Source organism: Anolis carolinensis, unplaced genomic scaffold (genome assembly GCF_035594765.1).
Source record: "Anolis carolinensis isolate JA03-04 unplaced genomic scaffold, rAnoCar3.1.pri scaffold_9, whole genome shotgun sequence".
NCBI lineage: Eukaryota > Metazoa > Chordata > Lepidosauria > Squamata > Dactyloidae > Anolis > Anolis carolinensis.
In genome coordinates, this window is record NW_026943820.1 from 2681998 (window position 1) to 2698011 (window position 16014).

At 41.8% G+C, this 16014-nt stretch overlaps 2 protein-coding genes across 3 annotated transcripts in view; one reads left to right on the plus strand and one right to left on the minus strand.

The window, feature by feature from the left end:
* jph3 (junctophilin 3) overlaps positions 1–5541 on the plus strand; it is a 65494-nt gene extending 59953 nt beyond the window's left edge. The window contains exon 5 of the mRNA XM_062961490.1: positions 1–5541. Within this exon, the coding sequence (XP_062817560.1) occupies positions 1–81 (81 nt within the window). The 3' untranslated portion in view covers positions 82–5541.
* Positions 4300–16014, minus strand: part of klhdc4 (kelch domain containing 4) — a 27801-nt gene continuing 16086 nt past the window's right edge. For both annotated transcript variants that reach the window (XM_062961491.1, XM_062961492.1), the window contains 4 exons: positions 15038–15246; positions 13026–13440; positions 9413–9544; positions 4300–8120 (listed from right to left, as the gene is read on the minus strand). In XM_062961491.1, the coding sequence (XP_062817561.1) occupies positions 7945–8120; positions 9413–9544; positions 13026–13440; positions 15038–15246 (932 nt within the window). In that variant the 3' untranslated portion in view covers positions 4300–7944. The remainder of the gene's footprint in view (positions 8121–9412; positions 9545–13025; positions 13441–15037; positions 15247–16014) is intronic.

Genomic DNA, 16014 nt, shown 5'->3' on the forward strand with positions numbered 1-16014 from the left:
GGTTCGGCTCCCATCCTTGTAGTCATGGTGATCTTGTTAAACATTGGAGTTGCCATTTTGTTTATTAACTTTTTCATCTAACTCGAGACTGTCTTGTTTGGAAAAAAAAACAAACCTAAATAATAATAATTGAAAATAATAATTTAAAAAATTACCAACAACGGATTAATAACGGGGGAAAAAACCGACGGCGTACGGACGGGGGATGAAGGACGCGAAGAGCGAGACTCCGCCGGCGAAGGCGAGCGGTTCTTCTTTTTGCCCCGTTTTCTTTTTGACCTTTTGGTTCTCTGAGCTGTCCCGCGACGACATCCGGCGTCCGAGTCTTTTCACACAAGAAGAACACAAAGAGAGAAGACACAAGAAGAAGAAGAAGAAGATTGAATCTCACTCACAGTTTGCCTTTTTAATTTTTCTGTTCTCTTCCCTGGGTAATGTTTTTTGGATCCTTAGCCAAAAATTCTTTGCTTGTATAACACTTTTATCGCTGTGTGGCATGGCAGAATGGTAACGTCCCCGTCTCCTCCGCCCTCCCCAAAACAAGGCAAGAATGGGAATGCGGTTCCCCGGCAAACCTCGGTGGATGATGGGATAGGTGGTTGAGGAAATGAAAGCGGAAAACATTCACAATCATGCACAATTGCCTCCGAAAAATTCATTCCATTGACGCGAAAACAGAGTCCCAAATTCCGGTCGTTGCATGAATTGCAGTTTCCCAAACTATAGTCTTCAAAAAGTTTTGGACTCCAAATCCCATAATCCCCAATCCTTGATTAAAGCAGCTGAGGGTTCTGGGAGTTGGAGTCCAACCAGCCATTGACTCGAAAACCGAGTCCCAAATTCCGGTTGTTGCAAATTTTCCCAAACTATAGTCTTTGAAAAGTTTTGGACTCCAAATCCCATAATTCCCAATCCTTGACTAAAGCAGCTGAGGGTTCTGAGAGTTGGAGTCCAACCAGCCATTGACTCGAAAACCGAGTCCCAAATTCCAGTCGTTGCATGAATTGCAAAATTTCCCAAACTATGGTCGTCGAAAAGTTTTGGACTCCAAACCTCATAATTCCCAATCCTTGACTAAAGCAGCTGAGGGTTCTGAGAGTTGGAGTCCAACCAGCCATTGACTCGAAAACCAAGTCCCAAATTCCGGTCGTTGCATGAATTGCAAAATTTCCCAAACTATGGTCGTCGAAAAGTTTTGGACTCCAAACCCCATAATTCCCAATCCTTGACTAAAGCAGCTGAGGGTTCTGAGAGTTGGAGTCCAACCAGCCATTGACTCGAAAACCAAGTCCCAAATTCCGGTCGTTGCATGAATTGCAAAGTTTTCCAAACTATGGTCTACAGAGAGTTTTGGACTCCAAATCCCATAATCCACAATCCTGAGAGTTCTGGGAGTTGGAGTCCAAACCTTCAAAGGACTATAGTTTGGGAATCCCTAACTTAAATAGATTTCGATCATGAACCAATTCCTTTCCGACTTCATCCAAATCAAAACTATGGTCTTCGAAGAGTTTATGACTCCAGATCCCATAATCCCCACTCCTTGTCCAAAGCAGCTGAGGGTTCTGGGAGTTGGAGTCCAAACCTTCAAAGGACGAGAGTTTGGGATTCCTAACTTAAATAGATTTCGATCGGGAACCAATTCCTTTCCGACTTCATCCAAATCAAAACTATGGTCTTCAAAGAGTTTATGACTCCAAATCCCATAATCCCCAATCCTTGATCAACATAGCTGAGGGTTCTGGGAGTTGGAGTCCAAACCTTCAAAGGACGAGAGTTTGGGATTCCTAACTTAAATAGATTTCGATCGGGAACCAATTCCTTTCCAACTCCATCCAAAACAAAATGAAAAAAAAACGCAACTTTGCATTTTTGCAAAAATGCAAAATGCCTGCCATGAAATGCACCCAATTTGGGAGCATTTTTACCGCCCAATATATATATTTACAGTATATATATTTAGCACTATTTCCACTTCAGAGATCCCCGAATCCCCAAATGTATCCTGTTACGTTTTGCACCCAAAATATGTATGTATCTACAACAGGAGTAAAAAAATAATAATAATTGCACATACCCGACCCAGTCCTGTTGGTGCCTTATGCATGTCTTGAGTTTCCCTATAGAAAACATTGAAATTTTTGTCTATATTCAGGGTTATGGAAGGAGGGTTTTTTGCACACATGAAGGCACACGTCCACGGGTTGCAAATTGTGCATTTCCGCACATGCGTATGGTTCTGCATTGGGTTCTGCAACGTTGCAATTCATTTCATGCAACCGAGCATCTAATGGTTGTGCAATGTTGCAATTCATGTCATGCAGCTGAGCATCTAATGCATTAAATTATAGGTACAGGTAGCAACCCTATATCGTTTCCACTATTTAAACATGGCTCTCAGCTTTTTCTTAAACATCTCCAGCTCCCAAAGCCACTCCTTATAAAATTCGGCTTCCAAATCTATGACCATTTCGGTCACCTTTTTTGGACACTTTCCGTCTTGTTTACATCCATATCTTCAATTGCTTTGCCCCGAACTGGACTCAATGTGATTCCAAGTGAGGTCCGGCCATAGCAGAGTATTTTTATTTTATTTATTTCTATCATTTCTATCCCGCCCTTCTCACCCAAATTCGATGCCAATATACAATACAAAGAATTAAAACATGAGCAATTAAAACAGTTAACAAAATAACAATATACAGTAGAGTCTCACTTATCCAAGTTAAACGGGCCGGCAGAAGCTTGGATAAGCGAATATCTTGGATAGTAAGGATGGATTAAGGAAAAGCCTATTAAACATCGAATTAGGTTATGATTTTACAAATTAAGCACCAAAACAAATTTGACAGAAAAAGTAGTTCAATACACAGTAATGTTATGTTGTAATTGCTGTATTTACGAATTTAGCACCAAAATATCATGATATATTGAAAACATTGACTACAAAAATGCCTTGGATAATCCAGAAGCTTGGATAAGTGAGACTCTATTGTACAATAAATAAATTTAAAACAATACAATGCAAATTACTTAAACCATTCATCCGCAAAACCTTGTATGTGAACCTTAATCCAGAGTAGTCGGGACTATAATGTCTCTCGATTTGGAGATACCGTACGGATTCGAATCTCATGCACCATCAAATCTAATGCGCATCCCCGTTTTCAAAACCCTGAAACCAACAAAAAGTATTTGCTGCTGAATGCTGTGCAATTGCAAAAAGTGCATTCTTTGTAATTTGGCCATTGCCTTTTCTCCGTTTAGGATTCCTTCTTCAAAAACAAAGTGTTCGAAACAACAAAGCTTCCAGCAACAAAAAGGAAAACCTTATGGTGCATCTATGCTGCACTTTAATTGTCTAAGATGACCATAAGACCCTAGTCTAATGCGCAACCTTGTTTTGGCGTGGTTGTTCAGCCAAAAAAAAGGTGAAGATTAGATTCAATTAAATAGGGTATATTCCTATTGATGCATCCTAGAATGGCATTGGCCTTTTTAGCTGCCGCATCACAAATGTGTTAAACCTTCTCTTCCCGTTAGGTTTATTTTTCCATTTGTTACAAAGAGAACCAAATCGATGTGTTGTCAAAGGCTGGGATCATAGGGTTGTTGTATGTTTTCCAGGCTGTATGGCCATGTTCCAGAAGCATTCTCTCCTGATGTTTCACCCACATCTATGGTAGGCATCCTCAGAGGTGACGAGGTATGGCGAAACTAAGCAAGGAAGGTTTATATATATCTGTGAAAAGTCCAGGGTGAGAGAAGAACTCTTTGTCAGTTGGAGGCCAGTGTGAATGTTGTCGTTAATCACCTCAATAAGCATTGAATAGCTTCATCTCCTGGCTTCCTGCCTGGGGGCATCCTTTGTTTAGAGTCGTTTAAAATCCCACAGTATCTTTGCGTGCTCATTTTCCAATATTTTTGCAGGTTTGTGATCCCACCAGTTCTTTACTGCTGGGAGGTGGGACTTGAGGCATAAGTTCCAATGGATCATTTGGGTCACATAGTTGTGCCTCTGTTTGTAGTCTGTCTGTGCGATTTTCTTACAGCAGCTGAGGATGTGATCCATGGTTTCGTCGGTTTCCTTGCACAGTCTACATTTTGGGTCATCAGCTGATTTTTCGATCTTGGCCTGAATGGCCTTTGTCCTGATGTCTTGCTCCTGGGCTGCAAGGATCAGGCCTTCTGTCTCCTTCTTCAGGGTCCCATTCGTGAGCCAGAGCCAGGTCTTCTCCTTATCAGCTTTTCCTTCAATTTTGTCAAGGAACTTTCCATGCAATGTTTTGTGGTGCCAGCTGTCAGCTCTAGTTTGTAGTGCGGTTTTCTTGTACTGATTTTTTTGTCTGCTCTGTTTTGAGGAGTTTCTGATTTTTGACTTCAATCAAAGCAGATCCTTCACTTTGTTTTACATATTCTGCCAGGGCATGTTCTTCTTCTTTGACTGCTTGTTTGACTTGTAAGAGTCCTCTGCCACCTGATCTTCTAGGCAGATATAGCCGGTCAACATCACTGCGAGGGTGCAGTGAATAATGAATGGTCATGAGTTTTCTTGTCAGCTCTAGTTTGTAGTGCGGTTTTCTTGTACTGATTTTTTTGTCTGCTGTGCTTTGAGGAGTTTCTGATTTTTGACTTCAATCAAAGCAGGTTCTTCACTTTGCTTTACATATTCTGCCAGGGCATGTTATATTATTATTATTATTATTATTATTATTATTATTATTATTAAACCAAGGATGCCCCCAGGCAGGAAGCCAGGAGATGAAGCTATTCAATGCTAATTGAGGTGATTAACTACAACATTCACACTGGCCTCCACTGACAAAGAGTTCTCTCACCCTGGACTCTCCACAGATATATATATTCTTTACTTTCCTTACTTAGTTTCTCCATGCCTCACAACCTCTGAGAATGCCTGCCATAGATGTGGGCAAAACGTCAGGAGAGAATGCTTCTAGAACATGTCCAGACAGCCCGGAAAACATACAACCCCAATGGCATTGGCCTTTTTAGCTGCTGCATCACAGCTGTGTTAAACCTTCACCTATTTTTCCATTTCTTACAAAGAGAACCAAATCAATTTGAGTGTTTCGACGAGACTTGGAACGAGATGCATGGAATTAAGGGGGTCCGGTCCGGAAAGTAATCGGGTCCTGGTTGTGGGAGGTTTGCCGGAGGAAAAAGCGGGGTCTGGCCTGCGTTTTGGGGAGGGGTCCGGAGGTCCCCCCCTCCCTCCCCGTTCCATCTTGCCACGGGCCACGTCCAGGCGTCTCATGCTTGGCCTCTGAGCATGTAATATTTTTGCACTTTGTCCGCAGGATGTATATTCCAGCTTCCGACATAATCCCTGTACAAAAAACAAACAAACAAAAAAACATCATTGACAACAACAGCAGCCTCCGAGTACGTAATGCTCTTCTTCTTTTTTTTATATATATATATATATATATAATTTCCGTCGGTTTGTTTTGTTTTGTTTTGTTTCTCTTCCTCTATGTATCACTTAATTTTGGTATGGTTCAAAACATCTTTGTAAGATGCCTCCTGCCTCGGGTCTTTTTCTTCTTCCTTTTTGGGGTTTTTCGGGGCGATGTTTAACTCCGAAATGCGCATGGCGCATCAAGGGCGCAGCGTTCCTTCCGAAATGTGCATGGCGCATCAAGAGCAAAGCGCATCAAAATCGCCCATATTCACCCACCGAAAATATCCGACTCCGACACAGCTCACCTGTTCCATATTGTATTTTTCTTCTTCCTTTTCGGGGTTTTCGGGGCGAGGTTTAACTCCGAAATGTGCAGCATTCCTTCCGAAATGCGCACGGCACATCAAGGGCAGAGCGCATCAAAACCGCCCATATTCACCCACCGAAAATATCCGACTCCAACACAGCTCACCTGTTCAATATTATAACTGAGATGCTAATGCAGGTTTGTCAATCATGCCAAGCTTTCTGGGACTCATGCGCACTGAAGCATGCTAGTATATTCCAGAGACCACAGGTCCCATGGGTCTATGGCAGGCATTTATTTATTTATTGACAATATTTATATTCCGCCCTTCTTTCTCATCCCAGAGTGCACTCAGGGCGGATCACAATGCACATATACACGGCAAACATTCAATGCCATTAGACATACGACATTATATAGACAGACACAGAGGCAATTTAACATTTTCCAGCTTCCAGCTTCATGAGTATTCTCGATTCCGGCCACAGGGGGAGCTGCTGCTCATCATCCACTGTGAAACAGAGTCCTTGGTGGAGTGCTTCCTCATTCTTCCACAAAATGCTGATGGATGTTTTTATGGTGACGTAAATTAGTTAAATTAGCCTCCCCCGCATAAGCGGTACCTAAAATTTCCTACTTGACAGATGCAACTGTTTTTCGGGTTGCTTAGGTCAACAACGAGCTAGGCTATTTAATGGTCGGGCACTCAATCCAAATGGTGATGTGAATTAGTTTAAATTAGCCTCCCCGCATAAGCAGTACCTAAATTTTCCTACTTGACAGATGCAACTCTTTCAGGTTGCTTAGGTCAACAACGAGCTAGGCTATTTAATGGCTGGGGGCTCAATCCAAATGGTGACGTGAATTAGTTTAAATTAGCCTCCCTGCATAAAGCGGTACCTACATTTTCCTACTTGACAGATGCAACTGCCTTTCGGGTTGCTTAGGTCAACAAGCTAGGCTATTTAATGGTCGGGCACTCAATCCAAATGGTTACGTACATTAAATTAGCCTCCCCGCATAAGGCTGTACCTAAAATTTCCTACTCAACAGACGCAACTATTGTTTGGGTTGCTTAGGTAAACAACGAGCTGGGCTATTTAATGGTCGGGCGCTCAATCTGACCCGGGCTGGTTTCGAACTCATGACCTCTCGGTCAGCAGATTTATTGCAGCTATATGGTTTTTAAAAAAAACAGAAAAAGTGTTTATTTGAGACTGGATCATCCCTCTTCCTTTCCCTTCAAAAGTAAGGCATTTTATTTTCTTAAAAACATTTTTTCCTCACGTAATAGTCGCATCCCTTTTTTTGATGATGTGTCAATAATATGTGATGAAATAGGGTATATTCTCCAATTTTAACAACCAATATATGATCTGTAAGATCACGGGATTCTTCGCAGTACAACTAGAGGCGAGTAGCTCCGCAACAGAGGTGGGCAAAGGGCCATTTTCTCTCTTAATGACCCGAAAAAGCTGCTTTTCTGTGGCTGCAATTCATCCCCAAATGCCTAAGGATCATAGAATCGTAGAGTTGGAAGAGACCTCACGGGCCATCCAGTCCAACATTCAAACGGCCTTAAAACTCTTTCGAACATAGTTTTTAAAAACATTAGGTGAGGCATTTTATTTTCTTAAAAACATTTTTTCCTCACATAATAGTCGTATCCCTTTTTTTTGACAACGTGTGAATAATACGTGATGAAATATGTGTCTTTTGAACACAGTATTTTAAAAAAAACATTATTTATTCAGCCAGTCTCCAAAGCAACGACGGGATCCTTCAGGCATTTTATTTTCTTAAAAACATTTTTCCTCACGTAATAGTTGCATCCCTTTTTTTTGACGACGTGTGAATAATAGGTGATGAAATATGTGTCTTTCGAACACAGTATTTTTAAAAAACATTATTTATTCAGCCAGTCTCCAAAGCAACAACAGGATCCTTCAGGCATTTTATTTTCTTAAAAACATTTTTTTCTCACATAATAGTCGCATCCCTTTTTTTGATGATGTGCGAATAATAGGTGATGAAATATGTGTCTTTCGAACACAGTATTTTAAAAAAACATTATTTATTCAGCCAGTCTCCAAAGCAACAACGGGATCCTTCAGGCATAACGGAGCCCATCATGCACTGCCAAGAAGAGGACGTAGTAGTGTCTGATCCCAATGGCAACACAACCGTTACAGCAATGCTCAGGAAGCGTCTTGAGCTACGCCGACCCTTCATAGAAGGCCTTTGCCATGGCGTGCCCCACTTTCACGGTCTTCTTCTCCTTGGCTTCGGGGCCCATGTTCCGGCGGGCCACCTTCACCCAATACGGCTCCGTCCGGGAGAGATAATCCGCATAGGTCTCGTCCTTCTGGACAACCGGGTGCTCTTCCTCCTCTTTTGTGGTGCAACGGGACGTAAATAAATAGGAGAAAATAAATTAGAATTGGGAGGCATCTAATTCAAAGCCCACATTGGCTGGGGTTCGGGGAACAGGACTGACTGCAAATAAAGAAACAAAGAGAACCCGTCTCTAGGTCCTCCAGCATGAAATAAGGTGAAGGACCTACAAGTACCTAGAGAGGACATTCGTAATCCCATCTGCAAATAAACAAATCCACCAAAGTGGAGGCATACTTGTAGTGGAAGCTGGTTCAAAGACATGCGCTTGGGTGGACTTGCAAGAAACCAGATGGGCCCCTTTGAGATAAACACATCCATGTTTTCACCGTGTGTTTATTGTGATCCTCAATAAACATGGAAAGGTAATAGCATGACCAATCATGGTGTTACTCTTCCAAGCAAAGCATCCTCATCACTCCAAAAATCTTATGTGTTGAACATAAGTCCAGTCATTCCAAGAGATGCTCTTTCCCGGTCTATTATTACTATTATTATTATTTTATTATGACACAGCAAACAAGATAGATATGCTGGATTTCGTATCACAAAATCACAAGTCGAACACTTCCCAAGTGTCTAGGACTGTGTGATGTATTTTCGGATGATGCAAATAATAATAATAATTATTATAGTACAAGTACCTTCATCTTCACTCTTATCATCATAAGAGCCTCTTCCTCCTCGTCTTCCTCTATTATTATTATTATTATTATTATTATTATTATTATTATTCAAAACCTTCTTCACTCTCATCATAAGTCTTCCTTCTCCTCCTCGTCTTCCATCATCATCATCATCATCATTATTATTATTATTATTATTCAATTTCTTTCATCTTCATTCTCATCATTATCATCTGTCTTCCTCATCATCATCTTCCTCTATTATTATTATTATTATTATTATTATTCAAAACCTTCACTCTCATCATAAGTCTTCCTTCTCCTCCTCGTCTTCCATCATCATCATCATCATCATCATCATCATCATCATTATTATTATACAAGTACCTTCATCTTCACTCTCATTATCATCATCAGTCTTCCTCCTCCTCATCTTCCTCTATTATTATTATTATTATTATTATTATTATTATTCAATACCTTCATCTTCACTCTCATCATCAGTCTTCCTCCTCCTCATCTTCCTCTATTATTATTATTATTATTATTATTATTATTATTATTCAATACCTTCATCTTCACTCTCATCATCATAAGAGTCTTCCTTCTCCTCATTTTCCATCATCATCATCATCATCATCATCATCATCATTATACAAGTACCTTCATCTTCACTCTCATCATCATCATCATCATCAGAACCTTCCTCCTCCTCCTCGTCTTCTTCTCCTCCTTCAGCACCTTCCGCATCTCCCTCTTCGTCAGACTCGGATTCTTCAAGCCATTCCTGAGTTTCTAACACATTTTTAAAAAAAGATATACAAATTTAATGAATTTGGGAGTGCCTTCTCTCAGCAACCATCAACAACTCCTCTTTGGAAAAAATGCCTGAAAATTGTGCTAATTTCCAAAATGTAAACAAACTTCTACTGGACGTCTGGATGGGGGACCACCAGGAAGGACTATGGAAAAACTTGGAAAGAAGTGGGCAATACCGAGATAGATCCAACCAAGGATTTGATTTATTAAGAGGCAGCTTCCTATGTTCTTCTTGCTTTGTGCATTTAATATAGAAATGCATGCACGCAGAGTCAACTGTTGCAAGTATTACCAGGTAACTTCCATTTATTTTCTTGATGCATGGGTCAATTGGTTTCCACCTGTCCAACCAGGCTGCTTTTAAGACCAAGCAAGAAAATGAGGATTGGGAACAACACCTACCAAAAACTCTGGATGGCTTCCATTCTATGCTGACAATAAGGTCTAACTAATTATAATAAGGCAGCTTTCCATCTTTCTAACTCAACGAGTTAAACAGGACGAGGTCCTCAAGATGCCAAACTAGATATGCAATGCAAGGAGAGGTGTCTGATTATTTTGGTGGGTCCATTTAACCGTTCTGAGGTTTATTTGAGCTCTCCGTGGTGCTGAAACTATCGCGCCAGGAGGTTTCAGCACCATGGATAGCTCTCTCGGGATCTGGAGTTGCTCCTGCAAATCCCAAAGCCATTGATCTCCTTTGAGGGCAAGAAAATGGCAATTTTTGGGTTGCAACCACAGAGCAGACCCTATCTTTTGTCCTCATCTTCCGCCCTTCTATCCCGTCTTCCCCTCTTAGGATGCAAGGAGGTTGGCATCCCTAGAATACTATGGAGACAATTCTATCCAGGCAACGACATGCTAATAAAACCACTGGGAATTGTATCTGGTCTTCTCAAACTCCTTCTCAAAGAGCCCGAAGGGGAACAAGTTCCACAACCTCCTCTGCTCCGAAACCAAGAAGTGGGAGATGTTTTTTTACAAATTGCTCTGAGATTTACATGTCTTTACATAAGTAACTTAAATCCTGCCTATCCGTGACAAAAGAGCGCTCTAAGAACCTAACAGGATTTAAAAAAGAAAATTATATACTGTTAAGTAGGGAAACTGTGTGAAAATGAGGGGGACGAAGCAGAAACTGGGCTGGGCATCGAGATCTATGGTTTGCTAAGGCCAATAATTTAAAAGACACGATGATATAAATAAGAGCAAGCTACCAGTCCTTATTGTCACAGAGAACGAAAGATAGATAGATAGATAGATAGATAGATAGATAGATAGATAGATAGATAGATAGATAGATAGATAGATAGACGGACTGATGGATGGATGTCTGGATGGGTAGATGGATGGATGGATGATAGATGGAGGAGATGATAGATGGAGATGGATAGATAGATGGATGGATGGATAGATAGATGATTGATGGACAGATGATAGATGATATCTGGATAGATGGGGAGATGGATGGATAGATGGATGGATGTCTGCATGATGCCTGGATAGATGGGGAGATTGATGGATGTCTGGATGATGGACTGATCGATGGATGTCTGGATGGGTAGATGGATGGATAGATGGATGGATGATAGATGGAGATGGATAGATAGATAGATGATTGATGGATGGATAGATAGGGAAATGGATAGACAGATGATAGATTGATGGGTGATAGACAGACAGGCAGATGGATGATGGAAGAAAGCTAAACTAGCTGGATGATAGAAGAAAGGTAGGTAGATTGCTAGAGCCATTGGACATTTTGGAAGCAGGAAAGATGAAAGATTATGAGAGATTCAAAACATGAGGAGGTTCACTACTCCCCAAACATTCCATTCAGATACCGGATGAACAGCAGAAACATGGTAAGAAAAGAAGCATCGAAGAAACTACATGAGAAGAGGCACGAGATGCATGATGTGCCTCGTTTCTTTGGACCAGGCGGTGGCTTGGAGTTCAGAGACAACCTCCTTGGAAAGCAGTCTGTAGTAAGCGCATAAAGAGTGTGCAAGGGAAAAACATGCTCCCTTTGCTCCTTCTCAAGTCAAGCCATGGCTTGGTGCCTGCGCATTACGGCCTACGCTGTGCGTGGCAGCCGCTCCGGCCAAAATCAAAGGAGCAAACGGAGTTCAGGCTCACCTTTGGGTGGAACGATTAAGCCTCCGGCTGCGCAAGGCAGACACGCACCGGCTTATGGGCCCCGGGGGGCAGAGGGGGAAATAACGTTTCCCAGGATTAAAGCCGGACAGAATTAGCCTCTCCCTCCCTCTGTACAAACAGTTCATTCAAAGCCATTCATGGTTCCAGGAGGGAAGGCAACCCTCTCAATGTAAATAGACTTTTGCCCCAGACAGCACCAAAGGTCACCCTCCCATTCCTCGGCCCTTTCGCACAGCTGTATGAAAGCCACACTGAACTGGATTATATGGCAGTGTGGACTCAGGTGACCCAGTTCAAAGCAGATATTGTGAGTCATTGGCCTTGATGTTCTGGGTCATATGGCTGTTGAAGGGAACTACAAATGGCTGTGGCCATTCAAGCGGCGTCAAACCACATGGATCCTACACTGCAGATGCACTAGACGTTTGCTCTGAAAATTCAGATCAATAGAATTTATCTTTCTGCTTTTTCTGTCAATTAGGAAATGACACTGATAATGCAGGAACAAAATTGTGTTACACAGTGTTATTAATTATTAATTTATTGATTGATTTTTTTATTGATTGATTTATTTTTGATATCAATTATCAATTGCTTTTTGATTGATTGATCGATTGTTTTGACTGATCGATTGCTTTTTTATTGGCTTTGATTGATCAATTGCTTTTTGATTGATTGATTGATCAACTGATTTTTGATCAATTGATGTTTAATTGATCAATTGATTTTTGATGGATCAATTGATTTTGATTGATCAATTGATTTTTGATCAATTGATTTTTGATGGATCAATTGCTTTTTGATTAATCAATTGCTTTTTGATTAATCAATTGCTTTTTGATTAATTTTTGATTGATCAATTGCTTTTTGATTGATTGATCATTGATTTTTGATTGATCAATTAATTTTTGATTGATTAAATTTTTGATATCAATTATCAATTGCTTTTTGATTGATCGATTGCTTTTTTATTGATCAATTACTTTTTGATTGATCAATTGCTTTTTGATCAATTGATTTTTAATTGATCAATTGATTTTTAATTGATCAATTGCTTTTTGATTGATTAAATTTTTGATTGATTGATTTTTACTGTGGCCTGCAGTTGCCTTCCCATATCTAAGGCATCTTTGGAAGGGAAACCTAAAGATCTTGTGAAAACCCAACTCTCACGACCCCATAGCATTGAGCCATGGCAGCCAAAGCAGCATCAAACCACATTCCAACCACATCACGGTGCGCAAGGCCCCCCACCCCGAGCAACGAGGACTCAAAGGACGGCAAAGGCGAGACTTACTGGGGTCCATTTCCACCAGGACCTTCCACCCGTCCATCTTGTGGAGGTCGAGGGCGTAGAGGTCATTCAAGGTGAACTGGCGGTCTCCCACTTCGAACATCCCACCGAATACATAGAGGGTCCCATGCTTGACCGCCAGCATGGCGTTGGACCGCGGACACGGCTCCACCAACTGGCCGGAGGCCTCATCCGCCGCTTCCTCCTCCTCCTCTTCCTCCTCCTCCTCCGACTTCTGGGCTTCGGCCTCTGGGATGGAGACCACTTGCTTGATGGTCATCACGGTCCCGTCTTCGGCCACCACTTCCTTCACGATCTCCAAGGGACCTGGAGGCGGCTGCAATGCCGCTTCACCGTCTCCATGCGCTTCCTCCGTCGCCGCTCCTCGCCTTCGCTTCTTCTTCTCAGACCTGGGGCCCTTTGGGTGACCAATAATAATAATAATAATAACAACTTTATTTTTGTACCCCGCCTCCATCCCCCCGGAGGAACTCGAGGTGGTTAATATGGAGCCAAGCACAGGCAATTACAATAAAAATAAAATACCTACAAGACACACAACAACATTAAGTAAAAATGCATATACAATCTATATACAGTAGAGTCTCACTTATCCAACATAAACGGGCCGGCAGGACGTTGGATAAGCGGATATGTTGGATAATAAGGAGGCATTAAGGAAAAGCCTATTAAACATTAAATTAGTTTATGATTTTACAAATTAAGCACCAAAAGATCGCATTATACAACAAATTTGACAGAAAAAGTAGTTCAATATGCAATAATGCTATGTAGTAATTACTGTATTTATGAATTTAGCACCAAAATATCACGATATATAGAAAACTTTGACTACAAAAATGCGTTGGATAATCCAGAACATTGGATAAGCGAGTGTTGGATAAGTGAGACTCTACTGTATATATAAATGTAAAGTACGTTTGTAGGACTGAGTAAACAACAAAACCACTGAACCAAATCACACCAAACTTGGCCACAAAAGACATAGTTATCCAATCTATGTCTTTCAAACAAAAAACCTAGAAAAATAAGAGTCCAAATTAGAGGACGAGGAAGAGCCGTGTACCCCCACCATTCCCGGCTGCCAGTCAGAAGGGTATTCCAGCTCACCAAACAAAGATTCCCATAAGAAGAAAATGGCCAGGCTTTGAGACTGCAAAACTATTCACTGCTATTCCACCTAGCCAACAAAGAATCCCCATAAGCCACAGCAACACGTGGCCGAGCACAGCTAGTAACACAATAAAACAATAAAATAGTAAAAATAACATAATAAAACAGCGTATAAAAAACAATTCAGAGCATCGAGAAAAGAATCCATATTTTTTGCCACCAGAAACCTTCACTGTAGGCATTCTCTCACAATGCAAAGCAGGTGACTAGTGGGCTCTTGTATAGCATATATATATATATATATAGGATTATTTTCCCCAAAAATAGTCCTTTATATCCTCAGTCACTCAGGTCAAACAGGGATTCTGGGAAGGTATGAAAACCTCTTATACCATGAGAGTCACCCACCTCTGCTATTATTATCATCATTATTATATTTATTTATAGCCTGCCTTATCTTCTCAAAGGGGATTCAAGCGGCTTGACGTAAAAGCATTGGTATTCAATAAGCATGTGCAAGAAAATGGGATGTTTCGGAAATCCGTAGACACCTCCAAGGGCATGATTGCATAGATCGCCTTTACCTTCAGTACCTATTCATCTACTCACATTTTCATGTTTTCGAACTGCTAGCTGGGGCTGACAGCAGGAGCTCACTCCGCTCGCTGGATTTGGACCTGCCAACCTTTCGGTCAACAAATTCAGCAGCTCAGCGGTTTAACACAGTCCAAAACGGGTATTACCTAACATCCAAAAATAAGCAAGGCCCTTTTCTAATAACCTGGGTACCCAAGCTAGATTAAAATATACTTCAAAGTCCTGAACTCAGTAGCCTCACTCATCTAAAAAGGAGGGTCCGCCAAAGACGTTGTTCGACAGACCTTCAACAGCCCAGGGAACCACCGGTTCTTGGCCAGGTCGTAGAAATAGATGTCGTTGAAGAAGTCTCCCTCGAGCTGCTCCTCGTCCTCCTCGTCGTGGACGCCGCCAAAGAGGAGGGACCGGTGGTTGGGGCCCACGGACACCGAGAAGCCCGACCGAGGCGGAGGCTTCACCCCAGAAGGGCTCAGCCGAGACCAGGACCATTTCTCTGGCAGGGAAAAAGCATCCCCAACGGGGAACATCAGCAGCAGTTTAGCAGATCGGAAGCTGCTCGAGTACAGCAGTAGAACCAAGGAGCTCCAGTGTGATGCCTAGGGCACCTTTGGCCCTAGACCCTGTGCCCATTCTTGACCAGGATGAAGAAGATTTGGGTTTTCTCCCAAGATTCAACACCCTTCCAGATGCCTCATGTTGACATCTCCAAGCCAGAGCCAATTAAGAATGCCCTTGAGATACTGCCGGCTCTCCCAGATTCTCCGGAAAGTTTAATGTTTGATCGTAGGGCATTTGTACACACAGACAGATCAAACAGACAAAGCCTCCGGAGAAGCGCCAGATTAGCGGAGCATGGTGACTACGGCTAAGCCCAGTTCTCTTGGGAAGAATTGGGGAGTTAGACACCTGGTGCAGTGACTGTAACAAGCTCAATTATCTTGGGAAGTTTTAGGGAGTCAGGCACCTGGTTTGGGGGAGCTTATGAACTTCAATAAAAGTGTTGTGTTGAGAATTTGCCTTTGTGGTGATAACTTTACTTCTCACTGAGAAACATTATCGTCTCCAGCTCCTGGATTCCAAGCAGCCTGACAGTGCGCTTACTCTTGAGTAGACCGGGTGCCGGTCTACCTCCTTGCCAAGTTTGGACTGTGTTTCAGCTCCTGAACATCTAGTTCCTGCCTTGCCCTGAAATCCTGTTTTGGACATTTATTCTAGAGAACTCTTCTTGCTACTTGCTCTTTTCCCCACTCAAAACTCAGGC